We start from the raw sequence: 22,320 nt of genomic DNA on the forward strand, positions 1-22,320 counted from the left end.
GTTTTACATTTTTCCCCTATTTTTGCTTCCCTCCTCCCACCCCCCATAGAAGGCAGTCTGTTAGTCTTTACATTGCTTCCTTGGTATACATTGATCTAAGTTGAATGTGATGAGAGAGAAATCATATCCTTAAGGAAGAAAAAGGAAGTATAAGAGATAGCAAAATTACATAATGAGATAACAGTTTTTTAAAATTAATGGTAATATTCTTTGGTCTTTGCTCAAACTCCACAGTTCTTTCTCTGGATACAGATGGCATTCTCCATTGCAGATAGCCCCAAATTATCCCTGATTGTTGCACTGATGGAACAAGCAAGTCCATTAAGGTTGATCATCACTCTCATGCTGATGTTAGGGTGTACAATGTTTTTCTGGTCCTGTTCATCTCGCTCAGCATCAGTTCATGCAAATCCTTCCCTGCTTCCATGAATTCCCATCCCTCCTGGTTTCTAATAGAACAATAATGTTCCATGAAATACATATATGACAGTTTGTTAAGCCATTCTCCCATTGAAGGACATTCACTTAATTTCCAGTTCTTTGCTATCACAAATAGGGATGCTATGAATATTTTTGTACAGGCGATATTTTTACCCTTTTTCATAATCTCTCCAGGATATAGACCTAAGTAGTTGTATTGCTGGATCAAAGGGTATGCACATTTTTGTTTCCCTTTGGGTATAATTCCAAATTGCTCTCCAGAAAGGTTGGATAAGTTCACAGTTCCACCAATAAAAAAAAAATCTTGTTTTGAATACCTAGATTAAATCATAAACTCTTTGAAAAAGATGAATTATATTGCCAAACATTGAAAAATATCACTAAAAATAAGTTGCACTCAGGATTTATATGAACCACATTTAAGGAAGAACATGAGGATTGAACTAAAGTACTTTGGAAAAGTGAACAGCAAGCTGATCTTAAAGTCTGGAAGAGCTAGGTTCTAGACCAGCTACTGATACATATTGGCTGTGAAACCACAAACAAATGACTTAACCTCTCAGAATCCCTGACAAATCTGAGACTATAAATTCCAGAGACCCCACCAAACTAGACTCATAGAGGGAATTCTCAGTGAAATTACAGAACCAGTAAGAATGGCATTGAAAATTATTTTATGTTTCTTATTGATTAGGATGTTGAATAGTTAGGTCTAGAAAGAAATGAATATTAAGCTATATTTAATATTTGGAGTATGAATATTGACAGTCATCAGGAAAGGTCCAGTAGAAGTTGCTTTCACCACATTATATTTGGAAGGTAACTGATTGTGGCCACTTGCAGCCTGAGGAGTATTGGTTTTGAATTATGGGATACTCCATTGGTGGGATCTAGGCAGTTTTGCTCTGCTGTGGGCCTTGTAGATCACAGTGTATTAGGCAATTCATGACAATATATTCTTTGAGTAGAGATGGGTATCCACAAGAGGGAAGAGAGGAAAATCATTTTCCACTTTATGTATAATGATTCTCTGCTTCTCTCCTTTTTCCAGTCATTGCAGAGAAAAAAACTAGGTAATTCAAGAGGAAAAAGGAGAATGATAAGAAAGTTGATTACTAGAGAAAAAGGCAAGAGAGAAATTGAAAGAAGTTAGAGAAGTTAGGCAAAGGATAAGAAAATAGCAGTGAGTAGCAGATGGAAAAGACTGGGGAATTGCAACTTGAAATTCTGGGGAAGGTTTGAAGTGGATTCCAAAATAAAATCATTTGGTTCAAAGATATTTCTTTTCTTTTAGTAATCTGAGGACTTGTTCTCAGTCCAATACTTCCTCTCTGATGTCTATTCTTTACTCCACTCACATATTTCAATTTCCACAGCATGTAGGTGATTTGTTGTCTTCCCTTAGGAGGGCTGTATTTTATACAACAAAATCACACCCAAGTTAACTAATTGGAGTTTGTTCTAACTTTTTCTTTCCTCTTTTTTTTTGATGACCTGAGGAATTAATTCCCTATTCTGGCTTTGTCAAGAGAAATCTTTTAGCAAAGAAATATCCAAAAATGTTTCCATTTTACCTCTCTATCCAGAGTACTAGTCATTGTATGTACTTCTCCAGTGAGTCTATTTAGGAGGAACATGGGTTGTCCTGCAGGCTCTTGAGAGACTATTTTGAAGGCAATTTTAGAATTTAAAAGAGCAGGATCATCAGCATCTGTTGCATTTAATACCATCACCAGTGTATCTAGGAAAGGAGAAATTAAATAAAATGAATGCTTTTAAAGTTATGTTATATTCACACAAAAAAAATCATACAAGTTTTCTTCATTCTGTTCCTAATTTACTTTTTGAAATGCTTTTTGTTTTTATTATATTGTTTGTGATATAGTAATATACTCATGAGCTAACTAAGTCAAATTTTAAAATTGATTAGAGGCATGGATCTAGATATCTGAAAAAGCAACATGGGGAAGATTTAGAAATCTCCAAATAGAGACTAGATGAGTAGCTTTTGGGGATGGCATAAAGGAGATTTTTGTTCAGGACTGGTTTCTTTCATCTCTGAGATTTTGAGAGTCAGATGATCTGGCTTGAATGAATATTTATAAATAAGGATATACATAGTCTGATGTAGTGATAAAGTATTGATCTGGAAGTCGGATCTGAGTGTGAGTCCTGCCTCTGACACATACTTGACGGGTGACCCTGGGCAAGTCATCTAACCTCTCTCTGCCCAAATAATTAATATACTTCCATGCTCACTTGCTAGGTCTCTAGGAATGACTTTTGCACACAAGAATCTTGAAGACTAGTTTGCTTTGTTCAAGAAGCACAATTTTATGTCCACCATGTCTTAATACTATTGTGACTTTGAATACACGAGGATTTTGTCTAAGTTGAAGTATTATTTGGATGATGAAAAGAAAAATTTGCTAGTTAAAAGTAAAAATAATTTTTAAAAAGGAAAATAAGAAAAGCTTTGAGTAATTACTTGACTGATTTAAGCAGTGGTGTTGTCTTTCATTCTCAGAAGATCGAAATGGTATTACTATGTTGGAGTTAAGTTACAGTGTGTCTGACTGTTACTGATCAGACCAACATGAGCTCAGAAGGCTCTGCCACAGGTCAGGTACAAATAATCCTTATTTGGGGTGGAGATGTCTCTAAATTTGATGATTCAAGCAATAAAAATAACTTCAAAGAATGACAAAAGAAGGATTTTGTTAATCATACTATCAGGAAGATTTAATTGAAATAACTCTTGAGAAAGACTTGAATTGATCTTTTTTTCCTACTAAAAGTATATTTTTGTAATTTCATAATAACACATTCTACCTACAAAGGGATAGGAATGGTATGTTATTTCATTGGTTTATGTAAGGAAACTTCCTTGACCAATGTAGAGTGGTACCTTCTTTGTATAAAAGTAGGGGTTGATTGAATCAGTCTATCACTTCTCATCTCACTTAATTAACAAGATACCGATACCTTTATAAGGTGAGACCATCTCTTAAATCATTAAATTAGGCAGAAAAGTCCAAAAATCCATTTGGATTGAATGAAAAAACAATTGTAAGAAATGAAATGATATTTCAAATAAAGTGCATTGAATTGATTGAGAAGACATCATATCCCATGGAGCTCTTAGATAAGATAAGTAATTTTTAAAGTCAACATTTCAGTGGTGGGCCAGTGTTTGAAGTCCCTATACCTTCTCTTTAGATTGTCTCTCATTTTTCAGTTCTTTATTTCTGTTTCTGTCTCACTCAAAACCCTTTTCTTTCTGTTCTTCTCTAGAGAGATTTCTAAAACTCTTCAATGAATTGAAAAAAAATTCCACATTCTGATTCTTCCTTAACTGGGAAGAATTGCAACTTTCAGCGTCTTTTGTGGTATAGGGTTTAAGGTGATCAGTTTATGCTTTTCCAGAATAACTATTATTATACCTGCTACTTACAGTCTTAGAGAGTTGCCCATTCTATTTGGAACTTGAATTCAAATCTAACTTACTCCAAGGGTGGTAACTCTACTCCATGCTGCTCCCTTTTCCTTAAATTTTGCTTCAAATGCCCATCCTCCTTCCATGAAACATTCAATTCACCAGTAAACAATGACCTTTTCTTTTCAGACTTCCTGTAGTTCATTGTGCCTCATTTTTGCATGTATCTTTTTGTTATCATACATCCCAGTTATTTCATGTCTTTTATAAATCATGAACATTCCCAACTCTTAGCACAGTGCCCAGAACTCTAAATAAAAGTTTAATGAATTGAGATGAGGGCTACATAAAGATGTAGTCTTATGGTTATTTTTGATGAATGGTGATTGTAAATATACTCTTATATCTATGCATCTTCAAGTGAACCTGTCCTAATCTTTGTCAAATTTCTATTTCGGGGATAGGAATAGTTTGAATTCACTTTTATTGAAAATAGGAACTGGAGTAATTTTAGTCCACACTCAAACTATGCTCCACATTCAATGAATTCAATTGGATGCTATAAGTGAATTTTTGGATGAATTTATATGGGTGGTGGCAGTGTAAGACACCATATTATTGTACCAAGTGGATAAGAGAAATATAGTGGAGGTGGCAAATACAAAAGGAATATGCCTTTTTGCCCTTGGGGAACTTAAGCCTGGGGAGATGGGGAGGGGAGGAAGTCATTCAACATCAATATTAAAATAGGTCTATATGATTTAGTCCTCAATGAGTGGCAGATACAAGAAATGCTAGAGAAGCTCAAAGGAGATGGCAGAGGATATGAATAACGGGGCTGGCCCTTGGAATAGCCAAGCAATTTTTTTCTCCTTTGGCTTATCTTAACTGCTGTCCAGGCATCCTTTCTACTTCCCAGTTGTCTTCATACATGCCTTCAATGACTATAGGGTCATTATCCTTACCTCTCTCTTATAGGAACTTTGGATACCACCCTTTCCCCCCTCCCTCCATTTTTCCCCAATTCAAACTTTGATAGGCAAATTTTTGTGTTATCATGCCAGGGCCCAGACCTCTACATCCTTGTTACCTTCCAATCAACTCCATCTCCATACCATTGTGCTACATATATTCCTCCTTTATGTGTTGTCTCCTTCCATTAGAATGTAAACTCCCTAAGGTCAGGGCATATCTTGTTTTCTTGTATTTGTATGTCCGTCTATCTCTTTCTATAATGCCTAATACATAAGTTTAAGTGCAGAATTCACTATCTTTTTAACTTTTTGACTTCTGGTCCAATTCATTCAACAAGCAACCTAGCATATTTAGAGGGAGATAATATAGTTGCTAGGGGTGACTTCAAGAGGGTTAATTTGTCCAACAGTCATTTTTTCCCAGTTGCAACTTCCTAAAACAGATTTTTAACATCAAATTGAATTAGGAAAAAAAGGATTTCTAGGTGATGCCTTTGCTTCCTAGAGGGAATGTATTTTACTCATCCTATAATCTACTCCATTTTTATTTACTACCATAATTTCTTGTTCTCTTCATATAACACAGACCAAGCTAATAATTGTCTTCAAAACCTTCTGTGATTATAGCTTTTCATTCTATGTGACACAACCTTTAAATAGTCTTGAATTTAGCTGTAGGCTTTGTTAAAAGTCAAAGCCTTTAATTACTCCATTTAACCATCAAGCCTTAATTCTCTTCCTTGCCTTGGAAAACATGTATCCCAGATATGTAAATTGTGCTTCAACCCACTCATGCCAATTAGGTCTTGCACAATTTAGTAAAAAAGGAAGATTATACTTTTAAATTCTGCCTAGAAGCTTCAGGATGCAAGGGACAAAGGGGATTATTCTCAGATATGTTCTTTGTTTTTCTGCTTTCTGACTCTTTAGATTAATGTTCAACCTCTGCCTTACTTGGACATAACCAGGTTTAACTATCTGTAAACATAAAGTTATATTGTTTTAAAAATGGTAATTATTAACAACCCCAACAGCTAATTGCCTAAACCAGGCATACCTGTGTGACTTTTTTTTTTAGTTTTTTTTTTTTTTTTTTTGCAAGGCAAAAAGGGTTAAGTGGCTTGCCCAAGGCCACACAGCTAGGTAATTATTAAGTGTCTGAGACCGGATTTGAACCCAGGTACTCCTGACTCCAGGGCCGATGCTTTATCCACTATGCCACCTAGCCATCCTACCTGTGTGACTTTAACCAAATCATTTAACCTTGACAAGTCTCAATTTCCTTATCTGCAAAATGAGGGAATTGGACTAGATAAATACTAAAATATCACCTAGCTCTAAAAGTATATAACTTTCCTTGTTCCTTCTTTGGGAAAATGGCCTCTATTTATGACTAACATTGACTTTGTTGTGTTTGTATTAAGTTTAGAGTTTCTGGGAACATAATTTTAGTGTTATTCTGAGAACTGGATAAGTGTCACTTGCCTGCAGTCACTTAATAAAGAAGTCACTTAATAAATACTTGATGATTTGATTTGATTCAATAGGTACATAGATAAATAAATGCAAGATAATTTTAAGAAAGAGAATGCTCCAAAAATTAGATGTATCAAGACAGAAATCCTTTACATATGGAACTCTTAGTGTGGAAATTGCCTCCACTAGTTCAGACTGGCAATTTTTTTGCAACTTAAGAGTATTAGAGAGTTGCCTAGGTCACTGAAAGTCACTTGCTCATGGGTGTGCCAGAAACAATAATTAAACCTGTATGTCCCTGTTTCCTAGGTAGGTTCTTTAGCTCCCAAATTATGTGACTTCTTCATATCTAGAAATTCAAAAGTCAGTTTCAAAGAGCATAGATTTTTCATGAGCAGAACTTGCAAAGGAGCCTTCTACCCCTCAGACAGGTACATGTAGTATTTATGTGTCTGACTCCTATATATTCACTTGTTTCAATCAGGTCTTCCTGATTCAGGCCCAGGGCTCTATCCATTATGCTATCTAACTACTCAGGTATATATGTATATACAGTGAATGGATATATGCATGTATTAATACTATTTCTCCCATAGAAACATGTAACATGACTTATATGTCTATATATAACATATGTAAATATACTTTAGAACACATATGCATGTATGTGTACATATCTGATATTCTGTATATATGTACACAAACATAAATATATGGGCTACAACATGGGCTGCTAGATATACAAGGGCAGTTAGTTGGTTCAGTGAATAGAGCATTGGTATCATATAAAACTATATAAACACATATACACATATATATATATTTACAGTGTATGACATGCAGTGATATTATTAATACAAAGGGAGTGATACTCATACATCAGAGGTATAACTTTGAAATTAAGGGATGGTGAGCTATTACTGCAGTCTAATTACCATTTTGCTCTGTGAATGTGGATAAACTTTATTTCAACTGATTCTCCTTCTTTGTAAAATGAGAAAGATTCCTCCTTACTACTTTCAATGGATTATTCTGAGAAATTAGATTTGTAGTTTTTTTTATTCATCCAACTCACCACAGTGATGCCTACTTTGGGAAAGAACTCTAGAATGATGGATCCTGTGGAAGACTTACTTGCAGCACTGTTTTCTTCAATTTCACCTTCAAATATGCTTTTTGCGAATACTGGAGCATTGTCATTGACATCTAAAATGTTAACTGTAAGCAGAAAAGGCTTCTCTATATCTCTTCCCCTTTCATCTATAGCCCGGCAGGTGATCTAGAAGAAAAATCAAAATGGCATTCACAATCAGAGGAAATGCCCATGACTCAAAATTGGCTAGTACTCTATAGATTGAGTCATTGTACTTTATAAATTCAAGCACTTTGTTCTAAATTGTCAAAAAGAATAGTGGCACCATCAATCAGTATAGAAAGGTAAATTCAGAATGTCATTGGTGCATCACTTACCAAGAACTTTGGAGTTTCCTCTCGATCAACTATTCTTGTTATGTTAATTTCTCCAGTATTGGGGTTAATAACAAAGACACCAAAAGGGTACTGATCAATTCCCTTTCCAGAGATGAGATATGTAACTTTATAGGTATGATGAAAATCTGAAGTAATCTGCACCAAAACATATGAAAAATGATGGGGATTACAGTTCAAAAAAACTTATAAATACCTTTTCCTCTCCTCTTCACAACCCCTCTCCAAACAGTTCTCATTGTGGACTCTGACTGATCATTCACTTCGCCATTTGGGGACAATTCCTCTATCCTTACTTATTGTCTCCACCTAATTCTTCCTTCATTGAGAGATGCTGAGAAACTTAAAGAACTTCACATGTAAACTGTTAGAGATGACAAGAAGGGATCATTTGTTTTTCATATATAATATCTTAACTTTTTAGGGAAGCCTTTTTGGGTTACAGTTTGGGTATAGTGAGGAGTGTGGGTATTTTGTTATGTGTACATATTAAAGACAGGGTAGAGAGATTTTAAAATATGTTCAAGGATGAATTTCGATCTTTCAGTTATTTAAAAGCATTTTATAATGCCTCTGGTTGTAGGGCTAAGGGATTAAGTGTGAAGAAGAGAAAGGAAACCATGTAAAAAGTATTGATTTTAGAATCCAAGGAGCTGGATTCAGGTTCTGCCTTTGGACTGCCTCAATTTCTTCATCCATAAAATAAAGGAATTCTATTAACTGACTACTGAAGTCAAATATAGTCTTGTTAAATATAGTAATATAGTGCAACCAAAAATTTATTAATTCCTATTTGATTGTAGCTAATGTGATGACAAGATTTGGTCAGACTATGAAATTCCTCTTATTTTGGCATTTGATGCTCTCTACGATCTGAGTCTGTCCTACTCATTTACCTCCTTCTTTTACTCCTTCCCAACACAACCTTTCTATTCTAACCAGACTAGTCTCTTTCCTATGTCCCTCATGTGCCTTACTCATTTTGAATTCCAACTAATCTTTGCTCATGCATACTCCCTCAGAAATTCATCTCTACTTAATAAAATTCTACACATTCTTCAAGGTTCAATTCAAGTATTGCATTTCCCATTGATCTTTACTGACCACACCAGCTTATATCGATTCTTCCATTCCCCAAAACTTTGTAAGAATTATTGTTCAAAATATTAATTTTGGCATTGAACCAGATTTAGTCTTGCAGTCTTCCCTAGCAGTTTCTTGGCTATGTCTTCATTCCCCAGTTGAATCATGATGACAAAAATAAGGGATCCTTTTTATTTCTTTTGTTGTTCTCCCTTCCATACCATACCAGGACTGTACATTTAGGAAGTACTCAATAAACACATTTTTTTTTTGTTATTTTAAGTGATCAACATATATCCTATTTCCTATTTTTTCATATAAATCCAATCTTTTTGGTACTTATACTTCTATTTCATGTAAACTTACAGTAGCAATTGGATTCTTCTTTGAATTGTCTTCATTTTCTCGACAAGCTTTTGCTAATTTAATCCATTCACGTTTATACCTTCTGAGAGGCTTCTCCAGAGCTGTGCCATCTTCTTCACTTTGTTCTTTTACCTTATTAAATAATCCAAAAGGAAATAAAAAGGTTCTATTCTAACATATACAATCCTTATATTAGTTTGGAGAAATCTGTAAAGTCCTTGAGCTCTAAGACCAGTATTATGGAATACTTAAATATTTTTGACAAGGTTGTAAGGTTCTTGAGATTAAAGGCTATCTTACTTTTTTGTATGCCTCAAAATATCCAAGAGTTCTGATATACAGTTGTTGCTTAACATCTATTTAGGAAGATGATGATTAAAAGAAAGACTGATTTGATGAATTATGAATAGATACACTAAGAAATCTGGTCTGTTTAGAAATTTAGAAAATCTAAATAAAATTTTCATGCATAAACTTTTCAATTTTAATGTAACTGTATTTTTGTTTTTCCTCTGTTTTTTGTCTGTATTGTATTCCAAATCATTTATTCATACTTTACCTCTATCCAGGATTTACTGATGACCTCCACCACCACCTGTAAGCATTGAGAGAAAATTACAACAAAGTTGGGTTCTAGAAGAAGAAAATTATAATCACTATTATGATTCTGTATGTTTTTATATATATTTTTATGTTTTCATACCTATATCACATATATATATACAAAAACACATAGGGAGTTTTGGAGGGTTTTAGTTCTACTCCTGTGATTTCATCAATATAAGGAACTTCTGATTAGGAAATTCCCTCCACTATCATAGGTCATCATTTTGTTTGTAAATTGTAGCCTTAGAGTAGTAATTTCTTGGGAGCACTGAGAGGTTAATCCATTTGTTCATGTTCACACAGTCAGTAAGTGCTAAGAGCAGAGCTTGAATCCAGTGTCACTATTCATGATACTGTGATGTCTTTACAGATCTAGAAGTTCAGGTTTCTACTTCACAGGGCATGGTTTTTGATGAGCAAGACTTGATGAGAAGTTACTGTCAGAAAATGAGACATGTCCTCAAGAACAAGTTCTTTTGGTTCTGTACTCTGACAAAAATAATTTTACAATGAAGAAATAATCTAATTTACTTTGCAAAAGCATGCCTAGCAATCTGTTTTTGGAACTCTCAAAATTTCTTGTCTCCTAAATAAAAATGGGGTTGAAGCTATTGAAGCCAAGAGATGGTGTGATTATGCTTCATTAAAGTAAATGCCAAAAAGTCCCCCTCACTTCATAGTAAGAGGCAAGTTTGAAGATTAAGCTTATCATTTCTCATTGAAAATTAATGACATTCAGGGTACAGAGAGATTTTTTTTGGATATTGATAGGTGAGGAGAATGTGGTTAGTTAGGGAGAAAGATAAAAGGGATTATATCCTTTCAAATCCACAAAATATAGATGATAATGTGTTGGTTAATCTGTTAGCCATACTATTCAAACAAAAGTATTAAAACAATTGGATGATGAATTTCCACTGCCCAGATTATGAGACAGGTAAGCAGCCAATTGATGCAGTACATAGAGCATTATACATGGAGCCAGGAAGACCTAAGACTGAATCCTGCCTCAGATACTCAGCTTAGTGATTCTGGGCAAGTCACTTAGTCCAGTTTCTTCATCTATAAAATGGATAACACATTCCAGGATTGTGGGGATAAAATGAGATATTTGTAAATGTTACAACACAATATAGCTGCTGGCTTTATTTACAATTATTATCAAATGCAGCTAGATGAGCAATTTATTGAACTAGTCTGCCTATACATGCACAAATCCTAGGCAGTTAAAGATGGACAATAAGCTAAACGAAGAATGGCATTGCAAGAAGGCAGTTGTATTTGGTAAAATGTGAAATGCTTTCAGTCCTCCTTGCAATAACATACCTTTTAAAAATACTAATATGATAAAAGGAGATAATATCTGTAAACTCTTGAAATAGTATCTGGCATAATAAGAGCAATATAACTCTTATTCTTTCTCCTTCCCATAAATTCTTCTGATTATACTGTATGGCTTTAAATAATGAAGCCATATAATCTCTGAAGAATAATAATTATGGGTGACCCCAAAGCAATTGAAAAACACATGATACAAAATAACAGGCTTCTACCTTATGAAGAATGACCTCAAGAAATGGAATAAAAGAGAGGACTATTTTAGAACTGAAAGGGATCTAGGAGATTATTCAATCAAACTCTCTCATCTTTTGGATGAGGAAACTGAAGCCCAGAAAGATTATCTGATTTACTCAAGGTCACAGAGGTAGTAGAAGTTGCTTTAAATTCAGATCCTCTTTCTACTATGCCATGCTATTAATGTTAGATTAAGTTAATTAAATAATGATAAATTTTAAAAAGGGAGATGAACCAGTCATGCATTGAGTGGTAGCCCAATAACTACATTAAAATTGATTAAATGAAAAAAAATTAAATAAAAGACCTAAAGAGGCTTCCAGTCTGTTTGAGTAGATTCTCTTGGAGGATTTGTAGAAGATGAGGCATGAACAAAACAGGTTACTCAGGATGAGTGAGTAGATATAGAATGAAAAGTTCATTGGTGGAGCAAGTACCCATATCACAGAATAATATATATAAAAGGGCCCCTAGAAACACCAAGTCCCACCCCATCATTTTATAGAAGAGGAAACTGAGGCACAGAGGGGTTAAATTATGTGCCCAGGATTCTACTACTTAGTATTGAAAGAGGTAGGTTTATGCTTACTCACAATAAACCAAGAATTTTCCTTACAGATTTTATTAAAACGAACAAAATACATTTGAAAGACTTAAGTCCTTGAAATTTATAATTTTTTTAAAAAGGGAAAAAAATCTAGAGAGCAATCAATCAAAGAACTACTGGTTCCTTTGTCCTTGAATGCACCCTTCTCATATTTGTCCCCATGTTGTCTTTCATCTCCTTTCTCTCGTTCTGCTTTTCTTCCCATTAAAAATCTACCCTGGATTTCAAAGACCAGCTTAAGTCTTAATCTTTTTAATTGATATTTTATTTTTCCAAATACATGTTCTGAAAATTTTTCAACATTCATCCATATGCATATGTCTATTTTTGAGTTACAAAACTTCTTTCCACCCTCCCTTCCCACCCTGCTCCCCTCAGCTGCAAACAGTCAGAGTAACATTGTGTTTATATATTTTTGATAAACATGTTTACAGATTAGTCATTTTTGGTATAAGAAATTAGGATTAAGGGAAAGTGATGCATAAGAGATAACTTTTATAAAATGTTCATCACATTCTGAAGGGTTTTGATTTATTTTACTTTTCTTCTCTGGATGGGGATAACATTATCAGTAGCTGGTCTAATATGATCCCTTGCTCTCATGAAAAGTGCATTAGTGGAGCAAATACCCATATCACTGCTCAGAGGACCTACTTCCATCAAGGTTGTTCATCTCACAATGCTGTTCTTGATGTGGACATTGTTCTCTTGGTTCTATTCCCTTCACTCAGTATCAGATTCTGAAAGTCATTCCATGTCTCTAGAATCCAACCATTTATGGTTTCTTATAGAACAATAAAATTCCATAGTATTCATGTACTATAACTTGTTTAGCCATTCCCCAACTCATGGGCAAGTTTTAACTCTTACAAAAATCTTAACCTGGTATTATAGTCATCACTGATCTGCTTCACTGAACTCCTACCAACATTTCTAGTCTGCCCAATGTCCTTTAACACTAACACAGTAATTTTATATTGTTTGCCATTAATTTGGATATATGAATCTAGCCTTCTCAGCTAGAGCCTGCTATCTTCAAGTCCAAGTTCTAGGCTCTTTATGATTCTGTGTCTACCACAGGGCTTAAATGAGCTCTAAGTGTTTTAATTGGTACTCAGTTGGTATTCATTAGTTAAATGACCACTTGAGCTAAAAAAGAGAAAAAGTTTAAAATATTGAGGAAATTTTATTAATAGAACTATGAAATAGCTCCACAAGGGGCATTGGGGAGGAAAGAAGGCCAAGGAAGAGTAAAATTTTAGATTTTTCAATCTGGTTCAAAGTCTGATTACTCTGGAACAATAGAGATTTTTTTTTTTTTTTTTGCTATACAATTACTCTTGAAAGCTTGTTAGCCAGGCATAGCTCAGGAGAGAATCAAGAAACAAAGAACACCATTCCAAGGAATTTTAAGGCAAGTCTTAATCATGACAAAGACTTTAAGCTGAAACTCATATTTGAAGGACACTTGTTCAAGTTATTGTGAATAAAAACTAGGAAATGTGGTTATAACAGGTCTGGCCATGTCTGTGTCTCACCTCTGTTGTCATTTATTAAGCAATCACCTTGCAATCGCCTCCTATTAAGTCCTTGGGCAAAAAGCCCAGGGTAATACAATTCTTTTTATTAGAAGAGTCATGATCTACAAACTATGAGACATGCTCATACTGATACTACATAGAGGATCAATTTTTTTTTTTCCTACAGGTATATACAAAAGCCAATTCTTATTGAGATCACTTTAAATCCTTCGTGGCTGTAGGTGGTTTTTCAATTCTTTCAAAAAAAAGAGGCACAAATCTCCAAAAATGGAAATTTCTATATTCTAATTAGATGTCAAAAGGGAAGACAAAATATGGAAAATGAAATGTGTCATTTGATGGGTTTGTAATTGATGGGAGACTTTGCAATCATGAGATCAGGGGTTATTTGATTCACCTTCAAACCCTCTGATTTAATAAGAAAAGTCTCTTGGATCAGACTCCTGTGTTTCCTCTAAGGTTGAGATAGGTCTAACTCTTTATTTATTTATTTTGTTTTTTTTTTTTTAGATTTTAGCAAGGCAATGGGATCAAGTGGCTTGCCCAAGGCCACACAGCTAGGTAATTATTAAGTGTCTGAGGCCAGATTTGAACTCAGGCACTCCTGACTCCAGGGCCAGTGCTGTATCCACTGTACCACCTAGCCCACCTCTGGTAAGTCTAACTCTTAAGAGACTAAATGGCAAGCATGCTCCAGATCAGAACCAAGAATAAAGGATAGTCGCCCTGGAATCCTAAGGACTTTTTCCATTAAAAGGATGTTAAATAGAAATTCATATTTAAAAGAAAGTTGTTCAAATCACCAAGAATGGTTACAAATGGGATCATTCTAGGTTTTAATGTCTAGAAGCATCTGTAGTGAATCTCTGATTATGACTAGAAAGAAGGGCCAAGAGCTAAAATGATCATGCCAGCATATGTAAAGGCATTTTCCTGTTTGTTTTCACCATTATTACACCAAGATTTGTTCAATAACAAAAATTCACATCAATGAAACTCGGATTCAAACCAAGCTCTAAGCAGTTTGAGTGAGGTTGCTCCAGAAAATGAGGGAAGCAGGTAGATGGAGCATTATGGCTCATTTTCATTCTGAATTCCTCCTGAATTCCAACTGGAGCTCCTAGCTCAACAGCAGTGGTTTCCTCTGGCAAATATCTGACTGTCCCTGCCGGTGTCACTCAGACCTGTCCCAATAGTACTTTCTACCTCATCCATAATGTAGACATATTTGCCTCAGTGTCCTCATTTATAAAATGAGCTGGAGAAGGAAATGGCAAACCACTTCAGCATCTTTGCCAACACTACTCCAAATGGAGTCATGAGTAGTCAAACACAGCTGAACAACAACAACAAGACTATATTTTATATTTATTTAACTGTATTAATTTATTTTCTCTTAATAGAATGTAAGTTTTTTTTTTTTTTAGGGCAGGCACCATTTCCTTTTTGTCTTTACATACACAGCTTCTAACCCAGTGTCTGACAATAAAAACTTGATGAATGATTGTACCACCTCCATGTAGGTGCCCTTATCATCTGTGCTCACTCTCTATGGTACTAGTGTGTATTTTCTCTCTTTTCATGACAGAATAATCTGTGGAATAGTATAGGCTATGTATACAGTTGAGCAGAATTTTCCTTCTCATTTATTTTGTCATGCTATTTAAATGTCCTTTGTTTTGATATAATGTGTTCTTTAGTTGATCTCATAAAAAAGATATGGTTTTCAGTAGATGGTTGCTTACCTAAATCATACCTTTAACCTGGGGTAGTTTTCATGGGTCCCATGATTAAAAAAGGTAGTGCCTACACATGTTCACAAAAATAGAAACTATTAGAACTAATTCAATCTTACTATATTTTGGTCTAAATCAGGAGAGTTTTGTCTTTTTTGTGTTGTTATAATTTTTTTTTCCCCCTTAAACTCTCAGCATGGAAATTAGAGCCCTTTCTCCCTTCCTACTTTCTTTTCTTTTTTCTTTTTCCCTTCCTCCCTTCCTCTCTTGAAAAATCGTTTCTGTCACTTACTTTGTGACTAGCCATATTCTGGGACCTCAGTTTCTTTGGCTACATAATTAAGAGACTGAACCATATGAATTTTCCAAATACTCTTCTAGTTCTGAACCCTATAATTCTATGATTATAAACCTAGGACATTTGAAGCCAAACCTGGGATACAGTGTTAACGTTAGCATTAACCCATCTTATTTAGATATAGGCAAACTCTGAGTCACTTGACTTCTTTGTAGTTCAGTTTCCTTATCTCTTAATGAGGGGGTTAGAATTAAAAACTCTTTAAGGTAAAGGATAATTATGGGTTGGGTCCATATTTGGATACTGGCTCTACTATTTATTAGCCATATTTAACTTATCTGGGTCTCAATTTACTCATCTATAAAATGACAGTATTTTTGATCAGTCTGTCAGTAAAAAATTGCTAAGCAAATCTATGTATACATATTTGTGTATATATTCATGCATGTGTATGGATTATATGTATAAATGTAAGTATAACTGCACTCATAATTTTGTATAAATCTTGAATAAGAAGCAGAAGTGAAAAGAGATGAGTTAAACATGAAATAATATTTATCCTAAAATTAATAGAGAGCCTCTGGAGATATTGAGCAGGAAGTGACATATTCTGACTTGAAATTTAGGAGATGTGGCAGGTAAATAGATAAAGGATTAGAGAAGGGAGAGACTAGGCAAGGAAACCAATTAGGAAGGTATTAGTAGTTCTATTGAGAGGTGATGAGAGCCTGGACTAGGTGATGAGGGTTGTTTGAATAGATAGAAAGGAACACATAAGATCTGGGAAAATGAAAACAACCATTTTATATCTGCTTAAGAATCTATGAACCAGGAAGGAAAGTAGTTTCCTCAACTGAGTCAAGAAAGGTAGAAAGAAGGAAAAGTTTGGTAAAAAGGAACTGTCACCAACTTATCTGTCACTGATCATCTAGCATGATTCATTCAGTCTCACCCAAAACAGAAGGAAAAATGAGGAGTAGAACATTTTCCCAGTCACTGCCCTGGGGTCCAAGCCCTTCCCCAAGTGATACCTGAGAAATGAACAGACTTTGGGTCATGGAGAAAGAGGCACTTTATAGAATTTTTCCAGGGGCACCTGGGAAGCTGCTATTGTGGTTATCTGGGTTGTGATTAGATTATAACTGTCTTGAGGGACCTTCATCTAACTCAGAATGGACAAAGCTTGTAAGTTTTTATAGTTGAGAGATAGTAGATTTGGGAACATTAGGAGGATCAATTGAGATATGATTGTAATGGGGACAAGTTTCAAGATCTTCTTTCTAGGGGTAAATGAGATTGCAGCCCATTCTCCTTCTCTGTAATTGGGATTCAATCTTGGGATAAGACCAGGAGATCATAGTTTCACTTTGGAGACCTCTGAATTTTGAGATCTTTTATAAACCTTTGATAAGGTTTAGCTTTAGAATTCTACATATCTATGTGTCTTTCCCAGATTTTTAAGCCTAGAGAGATTTGCTTTTGGAATTTTTAAAAGCAGAATTTTGATATATTTTGTTTTTACATTTTTATAAAATTTCCTACTTTAACCCTCGTTCTCTCCCTTCTCTGTGACAACCACGTTTTTATAGCAATGAATTCTTTTTAAAAGAGGAAAAAAAGAAAAAAATAGTAAAACTGATTTAAACATCAAAAAATGTGATGGAAATATATGCAAAGTTCCACATGACTAGGATCTTTTCTCCCCACACCTTTGCAAAGGAGTGGAGGAAGATGTTATCTCATGTCTTTATTAGAAGCCATTTTATCAAAATATTGAAAACATTAAATCAGATTTAAAACAAGAAAGACCTTAGAAATCATCTGCTTCACTTTACAGAAATTTTCATTGAGTTCTAGAAATATAAAGTGATTTGGCCAAGATTGCACAGGTTACAAATGGCCAAATACGACTTTGAAGAGGAGCCTTCTTTCTAATTTCAAATTCAGTGGTCTTCTCCTTGTGCTTGAAATTCTGAATTTAATCTACATAGAATTTAATCTAATCTTGTAAGTAAAAGAAAAGAAATTTAAATTCCCTAAAAATTCATGTTTTTTTTCAATTTCAAAGCATACTCTCTATACAATATAAGCATTTCCTAAATATATGGATTATTTTGCCCTTAAATGTTTGTTTTTGAATGTGTGCATTTATACATGTGTTGGATGGTACAATTGTATCATCCCCTTAAACATGACCTTATTTTATCCTCTTAATCTAGTTTTTCAGGACTGTGCAGACTGTGAGTGGTTTCCACAGAGTTGTTATGAACTACTTGACCCATAAATTTGCTCTAGAGATGGCAGGAAAAATTTCTCTTTGTGGTTTTCATCCCCCTAACATCTCCTGGTACTGCTTTGGTGCCCATTTTAAGTAAGTCATTCCTCTTTAGGGCCCAGTTTCTTCATCAAGAGGAGAGTATATCTGCTTTACCTACCTCAAGAAGACAACACTATTCTTTTAGTCACCCAGATCCAAACATATCTAATCAATAGTCAAATCTAACCACTTCTACCCCTACAATATTGTGCAGAATCTTTTCTTTCTCTCTATTCACATAGCTACCAACACATTTCAGGACCTCATCTTTCTCTCTATTCATATAGCTACCAGTTCATTTTAGTACCTCATCATATCTCATTTGAACGATTGCAACAGACCCCTAATTAGTTTCCCTGTCTCAGGTCTTTCCCCTTTCCAATGTATATCCTATATACCTACAAAAATGATATTCTTTACTAATGATATCACTTCCTGAACTCAATAAAATCCAGTGGCTCCTCATTCACTCAGGGATCAACCATTTCATCTTTATCTTTCTAAATTTCTATGCATTGTATAAGTTTGACAAACTACACAATCATTAGAATAGCAATATACATATAATTTATAAACCAACACAAATTGAGGATTCATGTTTAAAAGTTTTTTTAATCCTAAGGTGTGGGATCTAAAATTTTTGGAGATGCCTAACTGCAGAGTTGAAAGTTGCAATGTTGGGTGGCTAGGTAGTACAGTGGGTAGTGTACTGGCCCTGTAGTCAGGAGTACCTGAGTTCAAATCTGGCCTCAGACATTTAATAATTGCCTAACTGTGTGGTCTTGGGCAAGCCACTTAACCCCATTTGCCTTGCAAAGAAAAGAAAGTTGAATAGGACTTAAAATTTAACACAATATCAGATTTTAACAAATTTCCACACCGATGTTGACTTAACACCTTTCATTTTTACTGCTATTTCACTATTGTTAACTTCACAATTGTCTGTTAAAAACAATCTTTATTTTTTGGAGAAAACTGGGATCATCTTAGACTTAATTTCTTGTCAAATAACTCAATATTCAAAATGAGATAACTATTTTATAATCATAATCATTATTTCTATTCATTTTAATAAGGGCAATATTCATGATAATTTTTTTTTTGCGAGGCAATGGGGTTAAGTGGCTTGCCCAAGGTCACACAGGTACTCCTGACTCCAGGGCTGGTGCTCTAGCTACCCCCATCTTATGCTTTTGAAAACATCTTTTGTAAATGCTAATCTCATTTTCTTTGAATGTCTCCCTTTGAGGTAGGTAAAGCAGATATAATCTCCTCTTGATGGAGAAACTGGGCCCGAAAGAGGAATGACTTGCTTAAGATCATAAAATGGGCACCAAAGCAGTACCAGGGCAAGGCCTGTGAACTCCAGCTTGAATCACACAAATCTGTATTGATCTCTTTTCTCTTTGATCTCCTGCTGAAACTCTTGCTTTTTTGCCTTTTTTTTTCCTTTGGGCTACACAGTTTAGTATTTGCTCCCTTTCATTTATTTATTTATTTTTTTAAAGTGCAGATCTTGTCTTCCTAACTAGACATTTTTTTCTTAGGGGCAACTTACATTTTTTTATGTTTCAAACTACTTTGCATAGAAGGTATTCAATAAGTCCTTTACACACTGGAAAAATCATAGAATCTTGGAACTGGAAGGGAATCAAACTTCCCACCCAATGAAACAATTCTCTTTACAGTGTATCTGACAAATGGTCTTCTAGACTTTGCTTAAACACCTTCATTGATAAAGGATTTTTTTAGAGGGACCATGGCATTTCAGTACAACCTAATTGTTAAAAGTTCTTTCTTAAATTTGACAGAATTTTACATCCTTGTAATTTTTAGCTTCAGTTCTAGTTTTGACCTCTGAAGCTGTATTTGTTTAACTCATATATCCACAAAATTTTTGAACAAATCTTTTCCCCTCATGGTCAGTATTTTTATCTTCTCTCGTTAACTTTCTTTTTCTTTTTTTTTAATTATCTCCAAAGGAAGTTTTTGTTGATCTCATCAACTCTTAACTCAGATGTACTTGATTAAACAAGCATTGTGCAAGTTCTTACTCTGTGCATTTTGATCATTTCTTTTTTCTTTTTTCTTTTCTTTTGTTTCTGGCAAGGCCAGGCTTAAGTGACTTGCCCAAGGTCACATAAGGTAATTATTAAGTGTCTGAGGCTGCATTTGAATTCAGGTCCTCCTGACTCCAGGGCCATTGCTCTATTCACTGTGGCACCTAGCTGCCCTGATCATTTTTTAATGAATAGTTTTTGATTCCTTTCCTCTGCTACCATTGGGAACTTCCTGAATGGATTCTTCCTCCCCTGATTCAGGTGAACAACTCACTTGGTGGCACTGAGAGATTAAGTCACTTGCCTGAATGTCACATAGCTAGAATATATCAGTGATGGAATGTGACTACAAGACTTCTGGACTCTGTCAGCCCTCTATTTGCTGTATTATGCTATCTCTCAATCTATATTTTGAATTTTAAAAATGTGATATTTTATATTAATGAATTTAACTTTCTAGTGGATTTCTCATGGTGACTCTTCTTTAGCACCTGAAAATTTATTTTTCTTTTAATGGATTTTAGTAATATGCCCTTCTTACTTCTGAGAAACTCAAAGTCTTTCCCATTCATTCTAAATGACCTTCTCTCTGTTCTTCATTTATGACTCATTTTCTGCTCCTTCTTTTTGTACTGGTTATTTCCTATACTTGGAAGTACTCTCTTTAATTTGGCCTTGTGAATGTAGCCTTTGTTGGGGGATACCAGGTAGTGCAGTGAATAGATTGCTGGAATGAGACCTGAATTCAAATTCAGTCTCAGATAGTGAGTGTGTGACTCTGGACAAGTCATTTAAATTCAGTTTCCTTTGTAAAATAGGAATAGTAACAGTGCCTATCTCCTAGGGTTAATATGAGAATCAAATGAGAGAATAGTTATAAAGTGCTTTGCTCATTGTCTGACACATAGTAGGCAGCTAAGTGGCCCAGTAGATAGACTGCTGGACCTGAAGTCAGGAAGACTCATCTTCTTGAATTCAAATCTGGTCTCAGACACTTACTTGTGTAACCCAACTTGTTTAATGCTATTTGTGACAGTTTCCTCATCTGTAAAGTGAGCTGGAAGAGGAAAGGACAATTCACTTGGTATCTTTGTCAAAGAAACCTCTAAGGGGGTCATGAAGAGTGGGACATGATTGAAAAGAAAATACTATAGACATTACTGATTCTTATAATAAAATTCCTCTTGTCCTCTTAAAAAAACAGTATAAGCATCATTTTCATTTAACCCTTCCTGATCCCTGAACTGCTAATATCTTCCCTGTCAAACTACCTCTAATTTAGCCATTTTGTGTATATTTGCATTTATTCACTTTATATTTATGCCATATATTTCATATCGTCTCCCTCCTTACAATGTAAGTTTATTGAAAATAGGGATTATTTCATTCTTTGTACTTGTATGTCCATTGCCTACCTTACACTTAATAAGTGTCTTTTTGTTTATTAATGTTGCAAAAAAAGACCTCTGAGTGTGCCCTAGGATGAGCTTGGGGATGCTAAAGATCCATCTTGTAGGGACTTCAAGAAATTATGGATGTATTGGGCAGTTATTACAGCCTGCTGTGGACATTGCTGTGAGGAGGACCAATCCCTGACTTTAGGGTGGTATGCACTCTTCTAGGCTTTCCGAACTTCTGGGAGGACAGTTCTGGATTATAGCAGCTTTGGGAGCATATTTGAGGTCTGGTCCTAATCTAGAACCTTGATAATGTGGGACTGTGGGAGCAGAGTAGGCCCTGAAGAAATTTCAGATTCCAGAGACTTCCTCTGGGATTTGGGAGCTTTGGACCACAATGGGAAAAGTAGGACTCCTGAGTTTGTCTGATTCCATGAAACAGATCTCAACAGTGATCTTCTCTTATGCCCAGCTACTTTTGGGCACTGCCCCCGGAGTAGAGGAATCGTTTAGAGGGAGCTTGCAACAAGCATAAGGCAGCATGGTGTAATGGAAAGAATGCTTAGAGAACTAGCTTCATATCTTGGTTCTGACCTTAACAAGCTGTGTGACTGTGGGCAAGATGCTCTAAGTCTCAGTTTCCTCATCTGTAAAGTGGGAATAATAAACCTTGAATAACTCCCTCATGGGTTGTTGGATGGAGAATGTTTTATATATCTTAAAATGCTATTTCATATATATATATATATATATATATAAAATATATATATATATATATATATATATATATAAAATGAGATGATTATTGACATGGGCACTTGGTTATGTGACAAATTGTAGTTTGATCAGTACTTGACTCTTTGGAGATGATGGGAAAAACTATTAAACTGTTCTAGTTCTTTCTATAATATTCTTAATA

General features: G+C 34.9%; 1 protein-coding gene across 1 annotated transcript in view; it reads right to left on the reverse strand.

Moving 5' to 3' along the window:
• DSG3 (desmoglein 3) overlaps nt 1–22,320 on the reverse strand; it is a 50,120-nt gene that overhangs the window by 24,541 nt on the left and 3,259 nt on the right. The window contains exons 2-6 of the mRNA XM_074208705.1: nt 9,824–9,859; nt 9,265–9,396; nt 7,798–7,953; nt 7,462–7,606; nt 2,016–2,182 (exon numbers count right to left, since the gene is read on the reverse strand). Of these exons, the coding sequence (XP_074064806.1) occupies nt 2,016–2,182; nt 7,462–7,606; nt 7,798–7,953; nt 9,265–9,396; nt 9,824–9,859 (636 nt within the window). The remainder of the gene's footprint in view (nt 1–2,015; nt 2,183–7,461; nt 7,607–7,797; nt 7,954–9,264; nt 9,397–9,823; nt 9,860–22,320) is intronic.

This window comes from Macrotis lagotis, chromosome X, assembly GCF_037893015.1.
Source record: "Macrotis lagotis isolate mMagLag1 chromosome X, bilby.v1.9.chrom.fasta, whole genome shotgun sequence".
Classification (NCBI taxonomy): domain Eukaryota; kingdom Metazoa; phylum Chordata; class Mammalia; order Peramelemorphia; family Peramelidae; genus Macrotis; species Macrotis lagotis.